At 46.1% G+C, this 24,209-nt stretch overlaps 1 protein-coding gene across 1 annotated transcript in view; it reads right to left on the bottom strand.

Moving 5' to 3' along the window:
* The window catches only part of LOC124712491 (aminopeptidase N-like), a 141,914-nt gene that overhangs the window by 7,268 nt on the left and 110,437 nt on the right, over positions 1-24,209 (bottom strand). Inside the window, exons 10-13 of the mRNA XM_047242786.1 lie at positions 13,749-14,023; positions 7,591-7,805; positions 4,898-5,059; positions 3,249-3,393 (exon numbers count right to left, since the gene is read on the bottom strand). Coding sequence (XP_047098742.1) covers positions 3,249-3,393; positions 4,898-5,059; positions 7,591-7,805; positions 13,749-14,023 — 797 coding nt within the window. The remainder of the gene's footprint in view (positions 1-3,248; positions 3,394-4,897; positions 5,060-7,590; positions 7,806-13,748; positions 14,024-24,209) is intronic.

Raw genomic sequence — 24,209 nt, 5'->3', positions numbered from 1 at the left:
TTCATACACAGCAATGTATGTGCTAAAACCCACCGTACCCAAAGTTTACGCAGTGCGTTTTTACCTCTGCTAACCCTTTAAAATTTCGTGCACTGCATTACTTAATAACGAAAAGAAATTCACGCGTGACCTACCCACGGACTTAAAAATCAATAACTTGAGGAAGAAATGACATATCGTCCTGCTCTCAATTTTAAGTAAAATTTCCATATTCTACCTACATCAGTGTGGCTGAGCCTCATTTCAGCACTTGAAGTTGCTTTCTAGTTACCATGAACAGTGCATTACAAAACATGCTTTTGTCCAATTAATTTACATACCAGCACGCATTCGAAGAGAAATGGCGTAATTTTAGTGTGCATTCTGGCTCGCATTCGAAGAGAATTTGCACAATTTTAGTGTGATTTCCGGCTAGCGTTTGGAGAGGAATGACATAATTTCAGTGGTGATCACATGATCGCCAACTACTACTCTGAATAATTGACGAGTGTAGCCGAACCTGTAAGTACACACTATCACTGCATGCAGTTATTATTGCATAATTTTATGTATTTTGTCAATCACTTAGAGGAAAAATATTGAAATGGATACTAATGCAGAAAATGTGGTCAACTGAAGTGTCCTTTTCATTCAGAAATTTCATTTCTTCCCATTACATTTGAATATTTTACTTTTTGCAGATAATGCGTATCCATTATATACAGCTTCAATCAATCAATCATAAATCAGTCACTCGATCGATCGATCGATTAAGAGATGTGAGCAACTTATTTCTATGATCAATGAAATTTCGCATCTTTCGATCGGGGGGGGGGGGGGGGGGGGGCTTCACAGCTTAGAAGCCGCAAGCGCAAGGCTGTTCTTGTATGAAATAGCATTCGCCAGTCTGTTTTGTGTACTGTGTTCTGATGTCGAGGAGTCCTGTTCTGTGATGTGACTTAGGGGGAAGATTGCTTTTGGTGGTTGTCCGTGGCGGTATGGAGATTCTACAATGATGAGAAAAATGGGTGGGATCGTTTGCCACAGCAAAGCTTAGTTATGGGCGGTAGATCATTTCGGCACTGCTTGCTCATGATTACTCCGTGATGAGGAAAGTGGTATTTTCTGCATGGTAAAATGGCAACTTGAGGTAGCTCAAACTTGATTAAATGGAAGCTGATTACAGCGATGTCTATGATCTTTTCAACTCGTCATGCTGTGGGTTCAAATTTTTCCTCCGCACATAAACTGTGAAAGAGTCGTTGCTTCGTTTATAATCGTGTACTTGCAACAGAGTATTCTCGTTATTTATTCTGAATTTGAATTGTATACCTACTGCTTCGTGCCCGCGTAAATCGATTTAATTGTATTTAGTAACGATATATATATGCCTATTAACCACCTACTTCTGGAATTGCTTCTATGCAAAACAAATCATTCTTTGTTAACTGTGCAGAATAGTGCCATGTTGCATGGCTGTAGTCTTGTGATACATCATGGATTCCATTCACTGTTCATGAATCTACCATCATACAGGAATACGAGAGCTGAGTTTCAGTCACAAGAAACTAGTAATAAGTGGTTACTCCCCGCATACCATTAGACTGCAGATAAGGACAAGGTAGGTCAACGGCTGCCGTTTCGACAGTCGCTGCTTGCTAAGTGTTGTGTAAAGTGATCTCACACGTTACTGTGATGTTAGTCGCAAATGCTATTCACAAATTATGTGTTTACTTTGTGATTTAATTATTCTTGCCTTTAACTGAGAAAACACCCTCATTCGCACAGCTGGACATATAAGCGTAAAGTGAAAATTTGTTCAGCTTTGGGTAACAATGATCAATCATTACTTGCTGCTTAATATTCAAATGATAGCTACGCTAAGCCCATTTTCACCTGCGCTACGTTATGTAAGTGTGTGTGTGTGTGTGTGTGATTATTTCTATTGAACATATGGGTGAGATTGCGTTTCTGAATTTTTTTCTGGGGCATAAGACTTGTGGGAGTAGTTCATCGCTATTTCCACACACACACTTGCAGCTTACACAAATAAAGTCAGTGGGTTGGAACAGAAAGTCAAAGTTTATCTCTGATGTCAAAACCTCCGTGTCCTGCAATTTTTACTCCATCTCCTTCCCCCCTTCCCCACTCCTCCACTCCTTCACACACACACACACACACACACACACACACACACACACACATTTCTCTACACGACCAAACTGATGATTCCATAATGCCACGGAAGGTATCCTTTCGACTGATCACTTCTGCTAGTCTAGGTGTGGTGTAAATTTCTTTTTTCCCCAGTTCGACCCAGTACCTACTCAGCATACTTCTGTAGCACGACATTTCAAAAGCTTCTGTTGTCTCCAAGGCTACACTCGAGACGAATACCTTCTGGAAGGACCGCCTAACTTCTACATTTATGTTCGATGTTAACTGGTTTTCTCTTTTTTAGAAACACATTTCCTCCTACTGCAAGTATGCATTGTATATCTTCTTTACTTCAGGCATCGTCACTTATTTTGCTACCAAAATAACAAAACTCGTGTACTACCATTAGTTTCTCATTTCCTAATCCATTTCCTCAACATCGCCTGATTTAATTCGGTTACATTTCATTACCCTTGTTTTCTTTTGTTGATATCCATCCGATGAATTCTTTTCAACACACCACCCATCCTGTCCAAGTGCTCTTCCAAGTCCTTTGCTGTCACAGACAAAATTACTATGTAATTTCTTCTACCTGAAATTTTAAGCCCTTTTTTAAATTTTATCTTCGTTTCTATTACACTTTTCTGAATCTACATATTGAATAACATTGAGGACAGACTACATCTGCCACCTTAAAATACTGTTAGAATTATGATGTGCAAGTTAGTATTTATAAACTGATGTGGCAAGTTCTATAGAAATTAGTATGTAAATAAAACTAACATCAAGTTTCTATCTTTTTCCACATCTTTCAGAACCATCTGACTTTTGGTCTGTTTAGGAAACATTAGCATATATTTTATTTTGTAAATGCTTCTGACATATTCCACATCTTCAAGTATCATATCTAACCTGTCTATTATTTACTCTAATATGTATTTACTCTAATACCTAATCATATTTCTAATCAGTCTAATATTAAATAATCATAATATCTAATGTAATCTATCTATTACCTGATCAATGCCTTATTATAATGTAATATAACATAATATTAAATCTAATACGTAATCTAATGTCGTGCCTGCACGAGATGGGGATTGGTTCAGTACGTACTGTGTGGAGAGGTCGGCCGCACGCGTCTCGATGAAGTCCATGGCGACCTGCAGACCGAACGGCGTGGAGTAGACGCCGGCGTACACCGTAGTCCAGTCCTGGGGCCTCACCAGGCTAGCATTCAGTGCGTTCGTCAGATACCTGCAACAACGCCGCAGCACTTTCGTACGGCATCCCTCGTATAGGAAACAGCTGAAAATCAGCTAAAGCTTTGGATCACTTGAGCACGTATTGGATGCTTCGTTTATACTGCAGGCACATGCCCACAGTACACGAGAGATGTGCACTGGGCGGCTTCAGCACAGACCAGCAGTTTTTACCAACGATATCATCAAAACAGCGGACATAAACGACCCATCCGAGTCCAGTATGTATAATATATGTTAAATAAGCAGGATTACACTTATCCTCACGATATCACACTCATTGGCTTCGACAAATCAATGCCAGACGCTCACCTTCCAACCCGAGCTACACCTCAAGCTATGCTACAGATCAGACGTCACAACAACTGAGATTTCGCATTCACATTCATCAACATCACGAGATCACTACCGTACTGTTACCTTTCAACCTAACCTGGACCTCAGGCTACTCGTATACTACTAGCTGATATTCCGGAAAAATAAAACTGGAACACGATCTCATGTACCGTTCACTTTCTGTTTAAGCATGTATGACGTCAGTCACTGTATCATCGTTATATCGTCGGCCATAGCCTACGCCAGGAATCTATATTCCTCCCCAGCTCGGCCCGTCTTCAAAAAGTTGAACGTAAACCGAGAAGCAATGCAAATAAATTGAGCTTATGACATTGTGAAACAATCGTCGGATGCCGGTTGCCGAAATGTTGGAAATCACAAGACCAGTGGCGTGTTAGCAGTAGGCCCTGCATCAGCCACGATTCTTTAAAGAACAGATCTGGCGTGTGGAATTTTGTAGGTATCTTCAGTGGTACAGTGAATAGTGTTAGTAGTAGGATAATTTGTGGGCCGTGAGTTACGCTGCTTCTAGACGTATACAAAGTTTAATACTTCCTGCGTTAAAAATCTAACTCGAGATTATTCCTGCTAATGAATAGATTGTGACACCACATCAAACTTACCTAACAACACGTGTCGTACCAGCAGTGAACTACAGAGGTGTGTGTGTGTGTGTGGGGGGGGGGGGGGCTACAGTATGGCGGCGGTTCACACGGTTAGGGTGTGGTCGCCTACGAATCATTTGACAGCGTTGTGTAACGCGTACAGTAGAGGAACAGTTTGGAGACGGCGGCTGTCTGTACCGGCACGATAACGTAGCCTGTCGTAAAGCGACGCCTGTGAGGCAAAGTTTTGTGTGTGACGACGTTCTCCAGACGGACTGGTCCGCCCCGAGTCACGACCCGAACACAGCGGAGCACCTCCGGGTTGAGTTACAGCGCTGACTTCCCTCCAGACCCCAACACCCAGCATCGTCACCTTTCCTGCGAGTACTAATGAATGGTCTCCCATTGCCTCACAGACATCCGATTGAAAGTCTACAGCAAAGTTCATTCCATCATTTATGTGGTGGTCGAAGACGTCCGCTAAAATATGTGTGGATACGTTCGATCGGATAATGTACGAGTAAAGTGGAACGAGGCAATGGAGATGTGTAGACTCACGCGTAGAGCGTGGCGTTGTCCTGGGAGCAGCCGAGCGCGCTCAGCAGCTCCACCTTCTCGGTGGCCACCGCGGTGTCGAGGTAGCGCTGCCACAGCCTGCCCCACAGCTCCCCGTCCTGCGCCCACACGCAGTACGCCGTGCTGCGCAGGTCCGGCTCCACGCTGCAAAACCAGTTACAGTCTCGTTGGCAAATGCAGAGATACTAGCAAATGGTAAGTAACGGGTGAAAAATTGCCAGCTGAATCTCGACTTTAATGTAGTGTAAAACTGAATACGTACACGAAAAAGTTTCATATCCCTCGACTACTCCGTCGTCCATTGTAGCAGGCTCAACAATCGTGTTCTTAGGCGTTTCTGTCGGGAGTGATTTAAGATTGAGTAGCCACGTCTGATGATCAACCAAAGCATTGTAACCATTGTTCGCCGTGAGAAACATTGCGTCCTCGTGTTACGTTCACTCGATACACTAAGAAAATTATATAATAGTGTCGAATACTGTTGCTGTGATGTGGGCTCCAAATGGGGGCCGTGCAGGGTAGCCACGCGGTCTCAGGCGCCTTGTCACGGTCCGCGCGGCTTCTCCCATCGGAGGTTCGAGTCCTCCCTCGGGCATCGGTGTGTATGTCGTCCTTAGCGTAAGTTAGTTTCAGTTAGATTAATTAGTGCGTAACGTTAGGGAGCGGTGACCTGAGTAGTTAGGTCCCACAACACCTTACCACAAATTACCAAAGAAAATTACAATTGGGGAAATGACCAGACGTAAGCAACTTTCCTATGGAGGTGCTTAACAGAGGGAGAGTCTGAACGAGAAAGAGAGGCCAAAGATGAAAGTGATACCAAAGTGGTAGAAAATGCGATTACCTTAGAGCCACCTTCAATGAAACAGATCAAAACAGCAATCGAGTAGCTAAAGAATGGAAAGGCCCCGAGTGGATAACAGTGCAGAAGGATGTCTAACCACTGACGCAGAGGCAGGCACACGTGTTATCCACAGTCATTTAATAAAGGTCTGGAACTTGGAAAACGTGCCATAGGAGTGGACAGAACGGCTTCTCGTCAAATTTCCATAACTGGAGGGGAACCACCTTGCCTACGAGTCGTAGCAAAGCATCTGGGCGAATAATCCTTAACAGATAAACTGCAGATAAGAAAGGAGCAAGCTGATTTTAGTAGAAGTGTTCTTGTACGGGTCAAATAAACACGCTTATAGCCGTTACTGAAGAATCAAATTACTTCATCACTGGTGTTAATATTCTTTTTCAATATTTGGTAAAGGCGTTCGTCTTCATTAAAAGAAGTAATACGTGCAAATCTTTGAAACAGTACGCGATACCGGAGAAGAGTGCAGAAGTTATCAGGGAGACTAAAAGTCCCGAGCTATCCGTGAGGGTAAAGTTATCGAACACTTCCCAGTTAATTGTGGAGGTCGAGATGGGGTGTGTTTTATCCACCGGTATCCTTTTTTGGTGCAGAATTCAGTGACGAGCAAAGTGACGGAGAAGAAGAAGACAGAGATATAACGGGGACTAACTGAACGATCGGAGATCTCCAATTAGTCCAACTCCTCTCGCAGAACTTTGTCGACACGGAAGAAAAGCTGCAGGACCTCCCAACACGAAGCCGAGATAGTCGGGCTGCAAGTGAATGCCGCGCGAAGACGAAGAGTACGAAAGTCAGCTGAGAACTAACGACGAGAATGTCGAAAAGGTAAACGAGTTGGCGTACTTGGGGAGTGCAGCACCGTTGCCGACGCCAGACCGAGAACCGGAACGGCGGACGGGGCGTTCACCCGGCTGTGTCCGTTACGGAGGGTCACGCAGATTTCCACGTTAACTCGACAACGAGTACGTAGAACATAGGTGAAACCAGTGCTGCTTTACGGACGTGAAACGGAAAATTACTTTGACAAACTGCAAGATTTTGAGAAGTCAGCCGGCCGACAGCGCGACAGCTGCGAACCTACGCGAAGAGGACATAAGCACCGCCCCGGACTGGTCACGGCCACCTCGGAAGCGGCGTCAACGTCGGCCACTTCCGTAGATCACCGGTCACTAGTAAGACTGATTATTTCCTACGTCACCCTTTCCTCCCGACACGTCTGTGTAGTTGTCAAATTTAAGTATCTGTAATTGTCTTTTTGTAGTACAACTCATTAATACGAGTTGTTCTATTGTACGTCTAGCGAACTGAGTATACCGGATTCGTGGACAGGACGAGATGTCTTAGGAAAAGTCTTAAAATCTTGTGACTAAATGTAATATCGGCGACGACCTACGAATTCGAAACAGAAGAACCTGTCGACGTCGAAATAGAGAGAAGACAACGGAGCTGGATGGGACACACCCTGCAAAAAAAGTCGGGACGATGTAGAGGGACACGCTCTCTGCTACCGCCCGTAGGGTTAACGAAACGTGCGAGGTAGACTGTTCGCCCGGCTGAAGACTTGTCAGTCGATTCCACTGGGGCAACTCGCGTGTTGACGAGGACGAAACGACTGAGGCAGCACGAGACCCAGTCCCCGAGGGAAGGAAATCTCCGACCTCGCCTCTAAGTGACCCCGCAAGCCTTCGGCGGTATTCTGACGTGCCGAACACCCGTCTACGGAGGCGGACAAACGCATGGTCAAAAGGAACCGAGGAAGACCGCCGGCACGGAGAAGCCCCAGAAGGAGGGGACGAGAGCTTCGACGCACCTGGCTGCCCCGTCGCCGTCGCCGTCGTTTTGCCCGCCCTCCGGGAAGGCGACGGCGGCCAGGTCGGCGGCAGCCTGCAGGCACGGCGGGTAGCCGACGCGGCAGGCGTGTCGCAGCACCGAGACCCGCAGCAGGCGCGTCGCGTGCTCGTCGTCCGGCAGCACCTCGAAGCGCAGCGCGGCGTACGGCTGCGCCAGCAGGGCCTGCATGTACGCCTGCAAGCCGAAACCCGATCGATGCCAAATAGCGAATGCACACTTCCGTTAAAACAAATCCAAACATACGAGTTCCGTTCCCCGGCGTTGCCCAAGGCGACGTAGCAAATTATTACCTCTCGCAGCGAAAGCGTACTTTGCCTCGGGGCCGGGAGGACAGCAGATATTTGGTTCTTGGCGCTGGCACAGCTGACGCCGGCTGCTGCGCCGAGCCAGCTGCTGTACTCGACTGACGCCGCGTGCAATGCGTTACATGTACTCTCCCCGAATCTCGACAAGTGCTGCTAAATAGTAACACTTCTTTTACGTACTTAGTCTATCAAATACTGTGGATAAAACAACCCGACTGTCAAAATTTCAAATCGTAACTTTGGTACTTCCGCAGATATAAATTTTTACCTAGGACGCATAGTAACTGTACTGGCATTGTGAAACTGAGTTAGGGACTGTAATGTATTCGTGTATAGCACCAATTGAAACTACAACCGAGAGGATAGGTTCATTTACTCCAATTTTCTGCAGTTTACTTTCGTTTCCATAAATTTCTGACGAAATTAAATTTCCACAAATATCTGACGTATTTAAATAAACTTTGGAAGGCTATTATTTCATCGTCTTTCGGTTGTCTGAGTCTTTTGAAAAGACTTAGAGAGCGAATGGGGGACATGCGTAAAGTGAGACTGTGATATTTTATTAAAACTATGTAAATGTATGTGTGGCTCTGAGCACTATGGGACTTAACTTCTGAGGTCATCAGTCCCCTAGAAGTTAGAACTACTTAAACCTAACTAACCTAAGGACATCACACACATCCGTGCCCGAGGCAGGATTCGAACCTGCGACCGTAGCGGTCGCGCGGTTCCAGACTGTAGCGCCTAGAACCGCTCGACCACCCAGGCCGGCAAATGTATGTGTGAGAAAGTCGTTGTGCAACAGTGAAATTTGTGACGTATGTTCGAGTGAGTTAGATTTCGTAACAGGCAGCCAAAAGGAGCGTTCTGTATTAAATTTATTGGTAATTTATTTCGTGGAAAGGAATCGTATTTTGTTTTCATTAAATTTTATTTAGTTTCGAAATTACGAGATTTCTAGTCTAAATCACTTGCTGTAATCTGATTGGCTGACCGCGAGTATAGAAGTGCTCGACATGATACGATCGGCTGCTGAACATACCAGCCAATACGAATTCAGCATCGTCCTGGCGTTTGAGCCGACATAGTCGGTCAGAACCCGTCTTGTGCTTATCACCTATGTTATACCGCGCTGATCAAATCTGGAGCAAAATGGAGATATCCGTGCGTCTCATCGGTTCTCGTGTAGCTGATGAAAAGTGACTACAGTACTGTGTATTTTCAGAAAGTTTGAGCTTTGTGAGTGGTTTATTCTAGGAAATTTCGTGTCTGAAAATTTCGAGTCGTAAATAAACTCCGGGTAGCGTGTTTCGTGCAAATTACGAGACATTAAGGTGAGCACTCCTTCGCTAAAAGCCTACCGAACGACTGAATGCGTTAACTCGCGAGTAGTCGTGGGTCAGTGACTGTTTGCGACGTTAAAAAGTATCGGGTAGGACTAAACATCTTCTGGCTGATTTCGTGTGTCAACTTGTAACAGAGACAGTCACTAACGATGTATAATTGATGGTGAGATATCAAATAAGGACTCGACTCCCATTTTCTGTGGTTTAGAGACAATAAATCAGCTTACAGGAAATCTTAGACAGTTTTCAAACTAGTCATGCAAGATTCCCGACCGTTCCATAGTTTAGCTGTCAGCTAATGCTCACGGACTGGAGTTATGCGGTCTTTGCGTGGTAGGTATGTCAACGCTGCTTCTACCAGCTACCACCGCAGAACTATTGGGCAGACAACCGGAAGCCTATGCAGGTGGGTGGACAGATTGTTTAAAGAATAGTGAGAGAGCAACTCGGCGTGCTGCACCGGCTGTGTATTTAATCCGATCTTGTATCAGTCTCTGTTGCTGCCCCCTCCGTTCCTCTGCTCCTTCCCCCCTGTCCCTCTCCTCCTCACCTTCTGTTTGCCAGACTCCTACCCACCTCTGTGTCCCTCTCCCCCCCCCCTATCGCTGTCCCTCTCCTCCTCACCCTCTGTTTGCCAGACTCCTCCTACCCACCTCTGTGTCCATCTCCCCTCCCCTATCGCTGTCCCTCTCCTCCTCACCCTCTGTTTGCCAGACTCCTCCTACCCACCTCTGTGTCCATCTCCCCTCCCCTATTGCTGTCCCTCTCCTCCTCACCCTCTGTTTGCCAGACTCCTCCTACCCACCTCTGTGTCCATCTCCCCTCCCCTATCGCTGTCCCTCTCCTCCTCACCCTCTGTTTGCCAGACTCCTCCTACCCACCTCTGTGTCCATCTCCCCTCCCCTGTCGCTGTCCCTCTACTCCTCACCCTCTGTTTGCCAGACTCCTCCTACCCACCTCTGTGTCCATCTCCCCTCCCATATCGCTGTCCCTCTCCTCCTCACCCTCTGTTTGCCAGACCCCTCCTACCCACCTCTGTGTCCATCTCCCCTCCTCCTACCCTCCTCTGTGTCCATCTCCCCTCCCCTATCGCTGTCCCTCTCCTCCTCGTGCTCCTGTCCATCACTCTCTCCTCCTTCACCCTCACCATCTCCTCGTCCTTCCATATCTCTCCACGTTATCACACTCACTGGAGTAACAGCCTGGCCGTTGTTACTCCTACAGTATTTTTTTCATAATGTAACTAATCTGACTGATATCATTCCAGGGATTTCGGGTGAGCTTTCTACTCGTGGCTTTCCTCCCATACGAATATGTCAAATATATTGTACACATATTTAACATATTTCACGCATATTTGTACATATTTCACCTGTATGGCTAGTCAATATCGCCACACAGTGCCATTTTCTCGTAGCGTGTACTGAACTACCTGGTATAGGATGATATAAATTTGCAGGTACATTCAGTGGTATATGTACTTACTGTCTGCGGAATGTACTTCGAATCGGTAGTAAAGAAGTAATAAACTGAAGCGTCATTCTTCATGTGGCAGCATAACTGCACAAAAACGAAAATGTAGTACGCAACAAAATTTTTCCTTTCGTCTTTTTGCTGGGGTTGTCAGAGGGTGAAAGTTTTGTAAGGGTTTGAAGTTGTGTGTGGAGTTCGCCGCAAGTCTCTAAGCGCTCCTTTCTCGAACACTGAATAACTGGACTACGAGTATCCTCGCGTCACCTCGCAAACCCTCTGACCGGTGGCTGATTCTTACCCCCATAGTGGTTTTTTCCAGACAGTAAGAGATATGTGTACCAAGTTTGATCGAAATCGGTCCAGTGGTTTAGTAGGAGATGTGGAACATACCGGGTGATTATAATTAAACTTTCCCTACTTAACACTCTATAACATGGAAATTAATTACTGTACGAGTACCAAAATTGGTAGCATTAATGTCCAGAGTATGAGGTGCACGATTTCCAAGCGTCACAGCGCCACCGTCCAATTCCAGCTATGGCTACCAGGTGGCGTGATCAGTCATCGTGATTCATAGTCTCACACCCCTGACCAGTCGCAATGCACTTGTTGATGTGTTAACGTTAGCTTGGACAAAAGTATTAGCTCATTGTCTATTATCGAAACAACAGTAACGCTGCAGCGGCACTTCGAGAACATCGCCAGCTTAAAGGATGACGGAAGGGTCCTCTCTCCCCACCTGATGTGCGGAGCACGATGAAGAAGTTCGAATTGACTGGAGAACTGGGCGTCGCTCCAGGAAGGGGCCGACAACCAACTACACCACAGGTGGTTGATAAAATCGCTGTTGCTAGCGCAAACAACGCTGCGCGCAATTCCCTATCGTCAGGCAGTGCACATGCTGTGTCACGACAGTTGAAAATCCCTCGGTCCACTGTACGGAAGGTGCTTTGAACCATTCTCAAATGGTATCCGTACAAGATCCAAATCGTACAGCAGTTTGCACCACAGGACGCACAACGACGTCTTGACTTCACTGTCCACTTTCTCGCAAGGGCTGTAGTTGAAGAAGGCTGGCTCTGGACCATCCTGTGGACAGACGAAGCTCATTTCTCTCTGATGGGTGAGGCGAACACACAGAATTGGAGAGTGTGGGGATCTTCACCTCAAGTCACTGTACGTGAAGTTCCTCAGTACGGTGAACGTGTCACCATAGGGTGTGGCTTTATAGCAAAGTTCATCATTGGCCCATTCTTTTTTTTTGAACAGGTTGGTGCTCGAGGACCAAAGACGTGTAGTACGACTGGCCAGCGTTACTGCGATGTGCTTCGCCAGCAGCGTGTCACTCACGCCCTACGTGATAGAGACGCATTGAAGTTCAGTTTTCATGCTAGATGGAGCCCCAACGCACATCGCTCGTGATGTTCACCTGCTTATCCTAACCACATTTGGAAACTGTCGAATTATCAGCCGATCGTTTCCAAACGCTTAGCCGGTACGATCACCTGATCTGACCCTCTGTGATTTCTGGTTGTGGGCTACCTGAAAGGCAGGGTTTACTAAGGGAACATTCACACAGGTAGCAAGCATACCTACGGACATGCTTCGCTCTGCTGTGCAGAATGCGATCCTGCACTGATGAGCGCCATACTGAGCCCCCTTTGTAGGAGTAATGGTATCGGCATGTAATGGTATGATGTACTTTAGCAGCACATTAAAAGTGTCTCAATTTTGTTTGTCTTCCCCATGCCATCGACATCATTGCTACGAAGTTTGGTACTCGTAGAGTAATTAGGTTCCATGTTATAACGTGTTAGGTAGAGAAAGTTTAATTATAACCACCTGGTACGTATGTACTTATGTATGTACCCATATAAACAGATTTTTATGGTTTGTGTGGATTCACAGTATTATCATTCTCGGCTTTCTGCCACCATGGTGGAGACTACCACAACTAATCGTTCCCTTCCCTGTTCCACTTGCAAATAGAGCGAGGGAAAAGCGGCTGTCTACACGCCTCAGTACAAGGCCTAATTTCTCTCACCTTCACGGTCCTTAAGCGAAATGCACTGTAGGTTTGGCAGCGGTAGTGTCGCTCTGACGTCTTATGCTGCAATCAATGACCGGTTCTCTAAATCTTCTCAACAGTGTTTTCCGGAAACAGCGTCGCCTTCCATCCAGGATTTCCAGTCTGAGTTCACGAACCATCGCTGTAATGCTTGCATCCCGATCGAACCTACCGGTAACAAGTCCAGCAACACACGTTTTAATTTGTTCCGTGTCTATATTTAATGCAGCCAGGTGAGAAGCCTAAACACACGAGCGTTACTCAAGAATTGGTATTCTGTACTCGCTCTGCGTTACAGAGGATCTAAACTCCTCTAAAACTCTCACAATAAACAGAAGTCGACCATTCGCCTTCCCTGACACTATCCTTACACGGTGCTGCGCTCGGACAGAACAGCTGAAGCATAAAACAGGTTCGAGTCTCAGTGTGGTTGCCACTGCTAATTACTGCAGCTCAAGTCTAATCGTATTCTCAGTTCCAATTCTCAATTTAATCTTCCATAACATAATTACAGTCTTCCATCTCAAACCACAAAAGTTTCACAAACTTAACGTCTCACATCATATTGAACAGATTAATTGATTTTTAGTTCACTTTCGTATTGGAAGGAAGTGTGGTGGGTAAAAATTGTAGACGGACAGTGAGAGATGAATGCAGTACACAGGTTCAAAAGGAAGCACGTCGCAGATGAAGAGGCTCGCACAGGATAGAGCTGCACAGGGAGCTGCCATCGAACCAGTCTGTGGACTCAAGACAGCAACAACAACGAGAACGAGGTATTCAGGCTTTTGAAGCCGATTTAATAATAACAGGTTAAAGTTGGCCAAAGGAAGAAATGTGCACGATGAGGATTAGGCGGCTCACAGATAGCACGTATCGTTAGGATTCTCCGAACACGTAACTACAGCAACAGCTGCTGGCTCACCTTGAAGGAGGAGTAGTACTCGGAAGGTGCGAGGGCTGTGTCCAGGAAGTCCAAGTTGCGGAAGGCGACAGCCCAGGGGAGGTAGTCCCGCTCCTCGCTCAGGTAGAGGGAGATGTCGAGCGGCGGCCCCCATACCAGGTGGCCGGACCGCGCCAGGTTGAAGGAGTCGCTCAACAGCTGGGCACGCGTCTCCCGGGGAACCACCAGGTGGTCGGACACCAGCTGGGCCTGCACCACCTGCCAGCCGATCCTGTCGTAGTTGACGCGGTAGAAACCTGTGCCGACCAGACCACGGGTCAGTTCTCGAGGGCACTTTTGGCTTTGAGCCGCCCGCACACGAGCAGGCCAGTCGACCGACTCGTCCGCCGAGTGGACCTGCCCCGACCGGTTCGCCTGTGTGTGAGTGTCGGATATGTCGTCCGCGCACTCCACTCTGACTGGCGGACCCCTAACTTCCAGCGCTGACTGCAACGTGCTGGCCCACAGTTTCGCCAGTGCCGGCAGCTGGGGTGTACCGTACAGCAGCCACAGTCGGACAGGTCGGCGAGCGAGTCGGTGAGATGGTCGGGCCGTGATCGGGCAGTACTATTGTAACATCTTTACAAATTAATAGAATATGAAAGGTGGCTGTAAAGCTTCAATTACCATCTCTAAAGAACAGCGCACATACTTTTCAGAAAGGGCCCATTGTGCGAGAAAGAACAAGCTGTTCCCAATTAATTGGAGCTTCATCTCCGATCTCACAGCTGGCAATGTCACACAATTCTTTCTCAATTGCAAACAGAATAGGGTGCACCATGTAGCATCCCGCACACTCCCGATTGGGGCTTTTGGAGTGCGGAAGTGGATTACAAAGTGACACAGTCATCTATCCTTCAGTAATATTATTTATGGATAGTTCTGCCTCGAGCAGACACAATATTATTCTTTCCTTTCTACCCAGATATGTTGTAAGGTGTCAAACAAATAACGCACTTTACACTGAATTTTTGAATCAATTCCTGTTAACTCGATATACCACACGACATAATTATGTGAAAATGTATGAATTATTGATAGATAAAGTGAATAAACAAGCCAGCATTTCGTGAATGTAAACCACTAACAATCACACTAGTAATGGCAGCAAGTAATTTCCAAGACCCGCGCTACGAGACGCAGTTCTGAGGGAAACAGAATTTTACGGTGGCGACGCCCGCCTCAATGTTAGGGTGGAGCCCGCACAGCGGGACACCTTGTGGACACAATCAGACACCGGAGCCGCTGCACAGGCCGTCGCCAAAAGTCGCCCTCGTCTCTGCTTTTAACGACGACTCCTCGGAAAGCCTTTCTACAGATAATGGAGATGACTGATAAACGTCTGGAGAAACCCCACTCAAAACATTGATCACTCACTATAGCCACTAGTGCTAAAACTCACACGAAAGAAAAAGCTGTTTATGTCAGTATTACATAGCAGAAGTTAAACTCTACCATACGAAAGAAACGACGCCCGTGATAGGCTACAAAAACTCTAGTGGGTGGAGCTATAACAAGTATGAACGCTCTATTGGCCATAAAGAAAACGCTTGGCCACTAGCTTTGATATAGGCAAATGTAGAGAGAGACATTCGCTCTAGCTCTTGTAGCAAATCGTCGAGTGTTTGAGCAAGGCGGCTCGCGCCATGCTGAGACGAATGCGCGAGTCATTATCAGAACACTTGTTCACAGGCTCGTCTTAACTCGAAAGGAGTTAAACTGCGAAGTCTCCTAGTATGGGGAATCGCACCGAGAATGACTGTTAACGCAAGCCATTTGAAGGCAATGACGTACACGCTATACCAGACAAATCGTGTGTACCATTCTAATTAACTGAGCTGGGGAAGAACTAGGAGTATCAGCTTCACCGAAGATGATGGAAATTTATCATATTGGGGTTTAACACTCGAGAGAGATTTAGAATAGATTCTCAGGTTCACAACTCGCGCTAACAGCCTCCACTGCCGGCGCCAACGAAAGGTAAACACGTGCGCTCGTGCTACGCCAACAAGTGACATTCAATTGACACTCACAACTGCGGTCCTCTCCGTCTCTCCTACATTTTTTGTACATTCAACCGTGATATTTAGTTAAACATACTCACGATTATCATGCTAAATTGAGTAGAAACGCGAGGTATCTGATTTAACAAAAAGAATTCATCAGCCACTGTAGAGTGCTTTATATCCTGAAGGTATTGAATTGCTTTAATTGTGTACTTGAAACTTCCTGGCAGATTAAAACTGTGTGCCGGACCGAAACTCGAACTCGGGTCCTTTGCCTTTCGCGGGCAAGTGCTCTATCGACTGAGCTACCCAAGCACGACTCACGCCCCGTCCTCACAGCTTTACTTCTGCCAGTACCTCGTCTCCTACCTTCCAAACTTAACAGAAGCTCTCCTGCGAACCTTGCAGAACTAGCACTCCTGAAAGAAAGGATATTGCGGAGACATGGCTTAGCCACAGTCTGGGGGATGTTTCCAGAATGAGGTTTTCACTCCAGGCACTTAAGTGTGAATTGCAGTGTAATCACGTACATCCAGTTGTAGATTCACAGTCCAATAAACCACTGCCTGTTGTAATCCTGGTGCTTCTTTTTCCCCCGAAACGTTTTTTGAGATTCTGTTGCTACTTCGCACACATCGCAACTCATTTATTTCGACAACTTTTTAAAAATTTCGTAGGCGGAACAATATTTCTGGCAGCTTCACGAAATATGGCATTTCTGTTCATTGTTCATAATATCAAAGAAATATCTGCCTGATGGCACGTTTATCGATATCGCCCACGGGATGTTTATTATGTGCCGGTTTCTTCTTGCTCCCTGGCGGTGTCCACTTGAATCTGTGGAGCAAAATGTCCCTCCCGCTGTAACACGAGTATCATCTGCTTCCTGAGCTTCGGGCATTTGCACACGCACGCCGTCGCATTTTGCGTCCACACTATTGAATCTGGAAGCCGCCAGCACCCAGTTGGTCCCCTTACGGCCAGGGCTGTCGATCGCTTTGTCCAGAAGTTGACCACCTCAAATAAGTTTTTGTCCAGAAGTAAAATACAAATACGTACCAAGCAATTGTTGTTTAGCTACCAGCCGGACAGTATTTCCTCTTTCTTGCGGCTTTGTTGGTTGAGTTTTCAGCGGAGCAATAATTGTAGATTCTCATAATTATTGCACTTATTCTGCTGACCTACATTGTCTGTAGCTGAGTAACATTTATACACTACTTCCTCTTGCCTGGTGTACGTTCCCACGCGAACGCTGAACTGCAGACGGCTGATTGAATGACCGGTGCGTATTTTCCTTCTGTTTCCATTTGCTTCCTGTAAACTCCAGGAAGTGGACGAGTTACGTCATCTACCTACACTGTGTGCAAGTACAGGAATGTTAAAATTAATTTCTTGTTGTGTTTTCAAGAAGGTCATGTTTATGTGAGCGGTACGCTCGGATACGTTTCTGAAAAGCTCTTGACGTGAGAAAGTGGATTACCGAATTAAAAATACACGGAGATATGTAATAAGGAACTGTAGTGCTCTTCACATCTTCTTTCTCATTAAGCAAGTTACAAGAAAGGCAGTCAGACGTATTAATGTCCCCCTGGTAGCTAAACAACATTTTCTGACCACTATTGAAGTTCCAGCCCTCATACATATCACTAGGACATAGAGAATATGTATATATATATGAGGGCTGGAACTTTAATAGTGGCAACTATTTATTTACAGCTCGTACAAAACAGATATGTGTTTCAGAGTTTTACTGACCTTCAAAGTAGTCACCAACATTGTATATAACCCGTTGCCAGCATTGTCCTGCAAAATGATGGTCACGTCCTGCAGAAAGTGCCATCACTTCTGTCTCTAAGCTGGTCGTAGGTTCCAAAACTGAACAGCATAGAGACACAGGTGATGACACTTCCTGCTGGACCTGAACGAACTTTTTCAGGACAATGCTCAAGCACGTACAGTGCAAGCTGTTAGTGGTTTCAGTTTGGAAGGTAGGAGACGAGGTACTGGCAAAAGTATAGCTGTGAGGACGGGGCGTGAGTCGTGCTTGGGTAGCTCAGTTGGTAGAGCACTTGCCCGCGAAAGGCAAAGTCCCGAGTTCGAGTCTCGGTCCGGCACACAGTTTTAATCTGACAGGAAGTTTGTTACTGATTTGTTTGACTGATGGGGATGCTAAGTGATATACCACCTACTGCACTCCCCTGACTTAAGCCCTCGTGAGTTCAACTCGATTTCTAAACTGATGGAAACACTTCACGGCATTCGCTTCAGAACCACTACAAATTCGTCGGGCAATAGAGCACGCCGCTCGAACTGTCAACACAATTGGCAATGTTAAGAGTTTCCTACGACTTCCACATCTCCGGCAACGAGTTATACACAATGCTGGTGACTACTCTGAAGGTCAGTAAAACTCTGAAACACGCATCTACTTTGTACGAGCTGTAAATAAATAGTTGCCACCATTAAAGCTCCAATCCTCGTATACTGCTCCCGGAGGGAAAGGTACATTCGGTGTTCAAGATAAATGCTCAAATGTGTGTGAAGTCTTATGGGACTTAACTGCTAAGGTCATCAGTCTCTAAGCTTACACACTACTTAACCTAAATTATCCTAAGGACAAACACGCACACCCATGCCTGAGAGAGGACTCGAACCTTCGCCGGGACCAGCCGCACAGTCCATGACTGCAGCGCCTTAAACCGCTCGGCTAATCCCGCACGGCTCAAGATAAATGGGATAATCTTCTTTACAGTTAAATGCTGTATTGTACGTTAGAATTCAGCAGTGAACCCAACGCCGCCTCCCACCCCCCCCCCCCCCTCTCCCCTCGTCCCTTCGTATCTGAAAATTTGCGCTCCGTTTCATGCAAGAACCAGTTTTTCACAAATCCCACTGTTTACGAGGTCGTATCACCTGAACTATGAGCGTGCCAAAATGTAACAGGACATAGAGAATGATGCACTGAACAAATTGAAGTAGAGAACCTGGAATTGGAGAAGCCAGCTTACGGAGGTAAACTTGTCTACAGCTTTGTCTAGCATTACAGTTTTACAGCTCATTTACTACTAACATCCGTTTGAGATTACACGTACTGTGCTTTTTATTTACATGTACATTCTTTATTTATTGCAGGGAAACGAGGAGGACTAGCCTGGTTACTAGGTAGTACAACCCGCTCGCTGGACTGGAAGGGGACGTCCTGTTCCGTGGCCTGCGAGGTCACTTGAGCAGAATCCCCTCGATTTTTTCATATGGGGATACGGGAAGCCAATTGTTATGAGACCCGAGTTGATACGGAGACGGAATTATTTGTCAGAATTATAGCCGCCTGTGATGTGATTCGAAACATACCAGGGATTTTTGTCAAGGTGCGTCAGAATCTTAATCGCCGATGTCATGCTTGCGTTCAACATGTTCTGAGATACAGCACAAACGGTACGTTGATTGTGTCAGTCATGGTATTTGCAGTTAACTGTAACTAATGTAAATAAACAAAGCAGACACTAATGGGTTGGGGTTTGGGTTGTTTGTGGGAAGAGACCAAACGCGAGGTCATCGGTCTCGTCGGATCAGGGAAGGACGGGCAAAGAAATCGGCCGCGCCCTTTCAGAGGAACCATTGCGGCATTTGCCTCGAGCGATTTACGGAAATCACGGAAAACCTAAATCAGGATGACCGGACGCGGGACTGAACCGTCGTCCTCCCGAATGCGAGCAGACAGTAACGTCACCTCGTTATGCTGGCTGCTCCGACCCCAGGTTCCCTACCTCAAAGTGTGGTGTCAGCTACCATTCTGCAGATTTTTAGTATTTGCTGAAATGCTACTGAGTGAATGCATTAGTACGGTCGTACCTCAAATTGACTAATTCCCTTAAGGAATAAATATACTGGGAAGCAATGGTAAATATCCCCAATTCCCTAAACAAGCCCACGAGTTCACATCACAAATAATTCTTATTGCACGTTTTGTACCTGGAAAACTTTAGCTTGGCTTGATGAGTCACCCCAAAAAATAATTCCGTAAGACATTATGGAATGAAAGTCGGCATAGTGTGTCATCCTTTTCATTTAATGTCCTCTATGTCTGACAAAATTCGCATTGCAAATAGAGATTTGTTTAGGCGCATCACCAGATGTGTGGTGTGTTAACGCCAGCTGAATTTTCTTATCGGGCTGTAAAGTCGAAAATCTAACGCTGTTGACTTCGTCATGTGTTTGTCACAGCATTATAGGCATTTACTGGTGGGAAATCTCTTACAAGTTCTGAATTGCATGCAGCGTGTTTTTTCAAAATTTAGGTACAAAGAATTGGCTGCTAACCAGTTATTAACGTCCTCGAAAGTTTCATTACCGATCTTTCTAAGACTACACTTGATTAGCTATTTATTCCAATGGTTGTATCATCTGAGAACAAAACAAACTTCTCATCTGGTAATATTACTAAGGAAAAGTCACTGATATACACAAAAAAAAAGCAACAGCCCTAAGATGGAACACCAAGTGTAATTCTAATTAGATCCCAGTTGAATTACGCTCGATAGCTTAATACACGTCTCTTTCCTAATGACACCCTTTGTTTCCTGTCAGAGATGTAGGAACCAAACCATTATGCAGCATTTCCAGTTACAGCGTAATATACTAATTTACTCGAAATAATATTGTGATTTACAAATTAAAATGCCTTTGACAGATCACAACATACAGTAGCCTGTAACTTATTACCTAATGAATTAAGTACATTTTGACTATATAGATTGTTTTATCAGTACCAGAAACCCTTAAAATCCGAACTGACAAGGAACCCCTGGAGTGGAAGACCAGTGATGTTTCGGCATTCGACTCCCCACATACTGTCTACCGTGCAACTACTATTTTGGCTGTTCGTGCAAAAGGGGGCGAGACTGGAGGTGTCCAGTAGTGAGAACAGCACGAGGTTGTGTTACAACTGGAGGTGTCCAGTAGTGAGAACAGCACGAGGTTGTGTTACGACTGGAGGTGTCCAGTAGTCAGAACAGCACGAGGCTGTGTTACAACTGGAGGTGTCCAGTAGTGAGAACAGTACGAGGCTGTGTTACGACTGGTGGTGTCCAGTACTCAGAACAGCATGAGGTTGTGTTACGACTGGAGGTGTCCAGTAGTGAGAACAGCACGAGGTTGTGTTACGACTGGAGGTGTCCAGTAGTCAGAACAGCACGAGGTTGTGTTACGACTGGAGGTGTCCAGTAGTGAGAACAGCACGAGGTTGTGTTACGACTGGAGGTGTCCAGTAGTGAGAACAGCACGAGGTTGTGTTACGACTGGAGGTGTCCAGTAGTGAGAACAGCACGAGGTTGTGTTACGACTGGAGGAGTCCAGTAGTGAGAACAGCACGAGGTTGTGTTACGACTGGAGGTGTCCAGTAGTCAGAACAGCACGAGGCTGTGTTACGACTGGAGGTGTCCAGTAGTGAGAACAGCACGAGATTGTGTTATGACTGGAGGTGTCCAGTAGTGAGAACAGCACGAGGTTGTGTTACGACTGGAGGTGTCCAGTAGTGAGAACAGCACGAGGTTGTGTTACGACTGGAGGTGTCCAGTAGTGAGAACAGCACGAGGTTGTGTTACGCCTGGAGGTGTCCAGTAGTGAGAACAGTACAAGGTTGTGTTACGACTGGAGGTGTCCAGTAGTGAGAACAGCACGAGGTTGTGTTACAACTGGAGGTGTCCAGTAGTGAGAACAGCACGAGGTTGTGTTACGACTGGAGGTGCCCAGTAGTCAGAACAGCACGAGGTTGTGTTACGACTGGAGGTGTCCAGTAGTGAGAACAGCACGAGGTTGTGTTACGACTGGAGGTGTGCAGTAGTGTGAACAGCACGAGGTTGTGTTACAACTGGAGGTGTGAAGTAGTGAGAACAGCACGAGGTTGTGTTACGACTGGAGGTGTCCAGTAGTGAGAACAGCACGAGGTTGTGTTACGACTAGAGGTGTCCAGTGGTGAGAACAGCACGAGGTTGTGTTATGACTGGAGGTGTCCAGTAGTCAGAACAGCACGAGGTTGTGTTACGACTGGAGGTGTCCAGTAGTGAGAACAGCACAAGATTGTGTTACGACTGGAGGTGTCCAGTAGTGAGAACAGCACGAGGTTGTGTTACGACTGGAGGTGTCCAGTAGTGAGAACAGCACGAGGTTGTGTTACGACTGGAGGTGTCCAGTAGTGAGAACAGCACGAGGTTGTGTTACGACTAGAGGTGTCTAGTAGTGAGAACAGCATGAGGTTGTGTTACGACTGGAGGTGTCCAGTAGTCAGAACAGCACGGGGTTGTGTTACGGCTGGAGGTGTCCAGTAGTCAGAACAGCACGAGGTTGTGTTACGACTGGAGGTGTCCAGTAGTGAGAACAGCACGAGGTTGTGTTACGACTGGAGGTGTGCAGTAGTGAGAACAGCACGAGGTTGTGTTACGACTGGAGGTGTCCAGTAGTGAGAACAGCTCGAGGTTGTGTTACGACTGGAGGTGTCCAGTGGTGAGAACAGCATGAGGTTGTGTTACGACTGGAGGTGTCCAGTAGTGAGAACAGCATGAGGTTGTGTTACGACTGGAGGTGTTCAGTAGTGAGAACAGCACGAGGTTCTGTTGCGACTGGAGGTGTCCAGTGGTGAGAACACCACGAGGTTGTGTTACGTAGTCCAACTACTTAGTCGAAGAGTAACTCGCAACACGCTGCAGTGCTAGTGGTGCAGAGCAACGGCAACGATAAACGAAGCAAACATTGGATTATATCTGCAGCAATAGTTGTCGAGGTTGACATTTCGTCAGAAGGACACTAAAGAGTTTCGTAAGAGTGACAGATGAAATATTAACGTTTTTGCAAGATGCGTCGGTGGGTTGTATGCGGTCTATGTACGAGTACATGAGGAGGACTATGTGCCTAACAAGTGAAAGTGATAATGGAACACGTTTCGAACCATGTAGATCATCATCCTCGTCGGACAGGGAGCCACAAAGCCCGTCTCCAGTGTAACGTAGTGAAGGACAAACGCAGTCCAAGGAGCGGGTACTAAACGTAATTACATATACGGAATATCATCCGCAGCATAATAAAACAAAGACAATTATGAACAATTTATAATAAGTAAACAGCAATATGACCGTGTATGGCGTAAGAAAAACTACCGATGTTCAAGGGAGGACAAGGTGCACTTGCAACAAAAGCTGGTGTTTGTCGGTTTCAAGTGTGCGTGATACAATTTGCAGGACGTGCATGACAGTGACCAACTACGTTATACACATCAAACTGCGGGTCACGCAGACTACAGCGACTTTAGGGGAAGCAGTGGACGGTTGCGGAACTTCAAACAGAGCTACAGAACTGGAAGAGGTACGATGACGAAATTTCAAACAAAGCGTCAACTTGACGATGCATAGTAATCAGCGGAATCGTCCAGAAAAGTTGTAGATGAGATAAAATGACTTATCTCATCGTTCAGTAACAAATTTGTTTTCGTCTCCGACCAATCGGAATTTGAAGAGAAAATACAGATGAAAGGAACACTGAAAATGAGAGATACCAAGGGAGTTGTAGCAAGCTGAACTAACATCAGTGCTGGAAGGTTATTTGTTGCGCTTTGAGAAGCCGGAGCTGCTCTGCTCCCTAAGATTCCTCCTGGTGTGCGTCATCTTGCAAGGGCGGTAGGGAATATTTACGTCGCAGAAAGCAAGAGTGGAAAAATGGCTGTAAGAGAACTACAACTATGGCATAAGCGCTGCTTTAGGCCAATAGCTGATAAAAATAACTTGTTTTTGCTTGATTCCTGGTAAGCGTATAAAAATCGTACTTTTTTAGAGCAAACTATCCTTCCTGAAAAGTGTGACATTACATTTCATACCAGCTGGAACATCAGGACAAATTCAGCCTATAAAATGTGTTATCACATTACGTGCAGCTACGCCTTAATGGGTAACCGGTTTCATGGTAAGCTGCTCGACAGACTTTTGAATTCGCCTGCATGACATCAAATTCCATCAGTTCTCACCATCCCGTTGCACCAATATAATTCTTTGATAGGGGATACCTAGGTGAACGCCCTGCTCGGTTTGTAACTCCCAAGGAGATCGCCTCTGATGGTGCCAACCTCTGTGATCACGTGGTGCGCAAGTTTTCATTCGTTGTTTTTAACGTTTCTCCAATGTCGACGATGTGCACTTTGCGAAGTGTAATACATGCATCCCATAGATCGGTATTCTCTGCACGTGTCGGGCACTCATTTTCTGTGGCCCTTCTGATGCACACGGTGAGTCATTAGCAGCTAATAATTAGAAATGAGCCTTATTAAAGAGAGAACTTGCGACCTTGCACTGAGGGGTTCATTGTGAGGATTGGACAACATACTGAATAAAATTTTCACACTGCAGCGTAGTAGGCATTGATACGAAACTTTCTGGCAGATTAAAACTGTGTG

The sequence above is a fragment of the Schistocerca piceifrons genome, chromosome 8 (assembly GCF_021461385.2).
Source record: "Schistocerca piceifrons isolate TAMUIC-IGC-003096 chromosome 8, iqSchPice1.1, whole genome shotgun sequence".
In the NCBI taxonomy this organism is placed as follows: Eukaryota; Metazoa; Arthropoda; class Insecta; order Orthoptera; family Acrididae; genus Schistocerca; species Schistocerca piceifrons.
The sequence above is the reverse complement of the archived record's forward strand: the minus strand, read 5'-3'. Positions and strand labels throughout refer to the sequence as shown.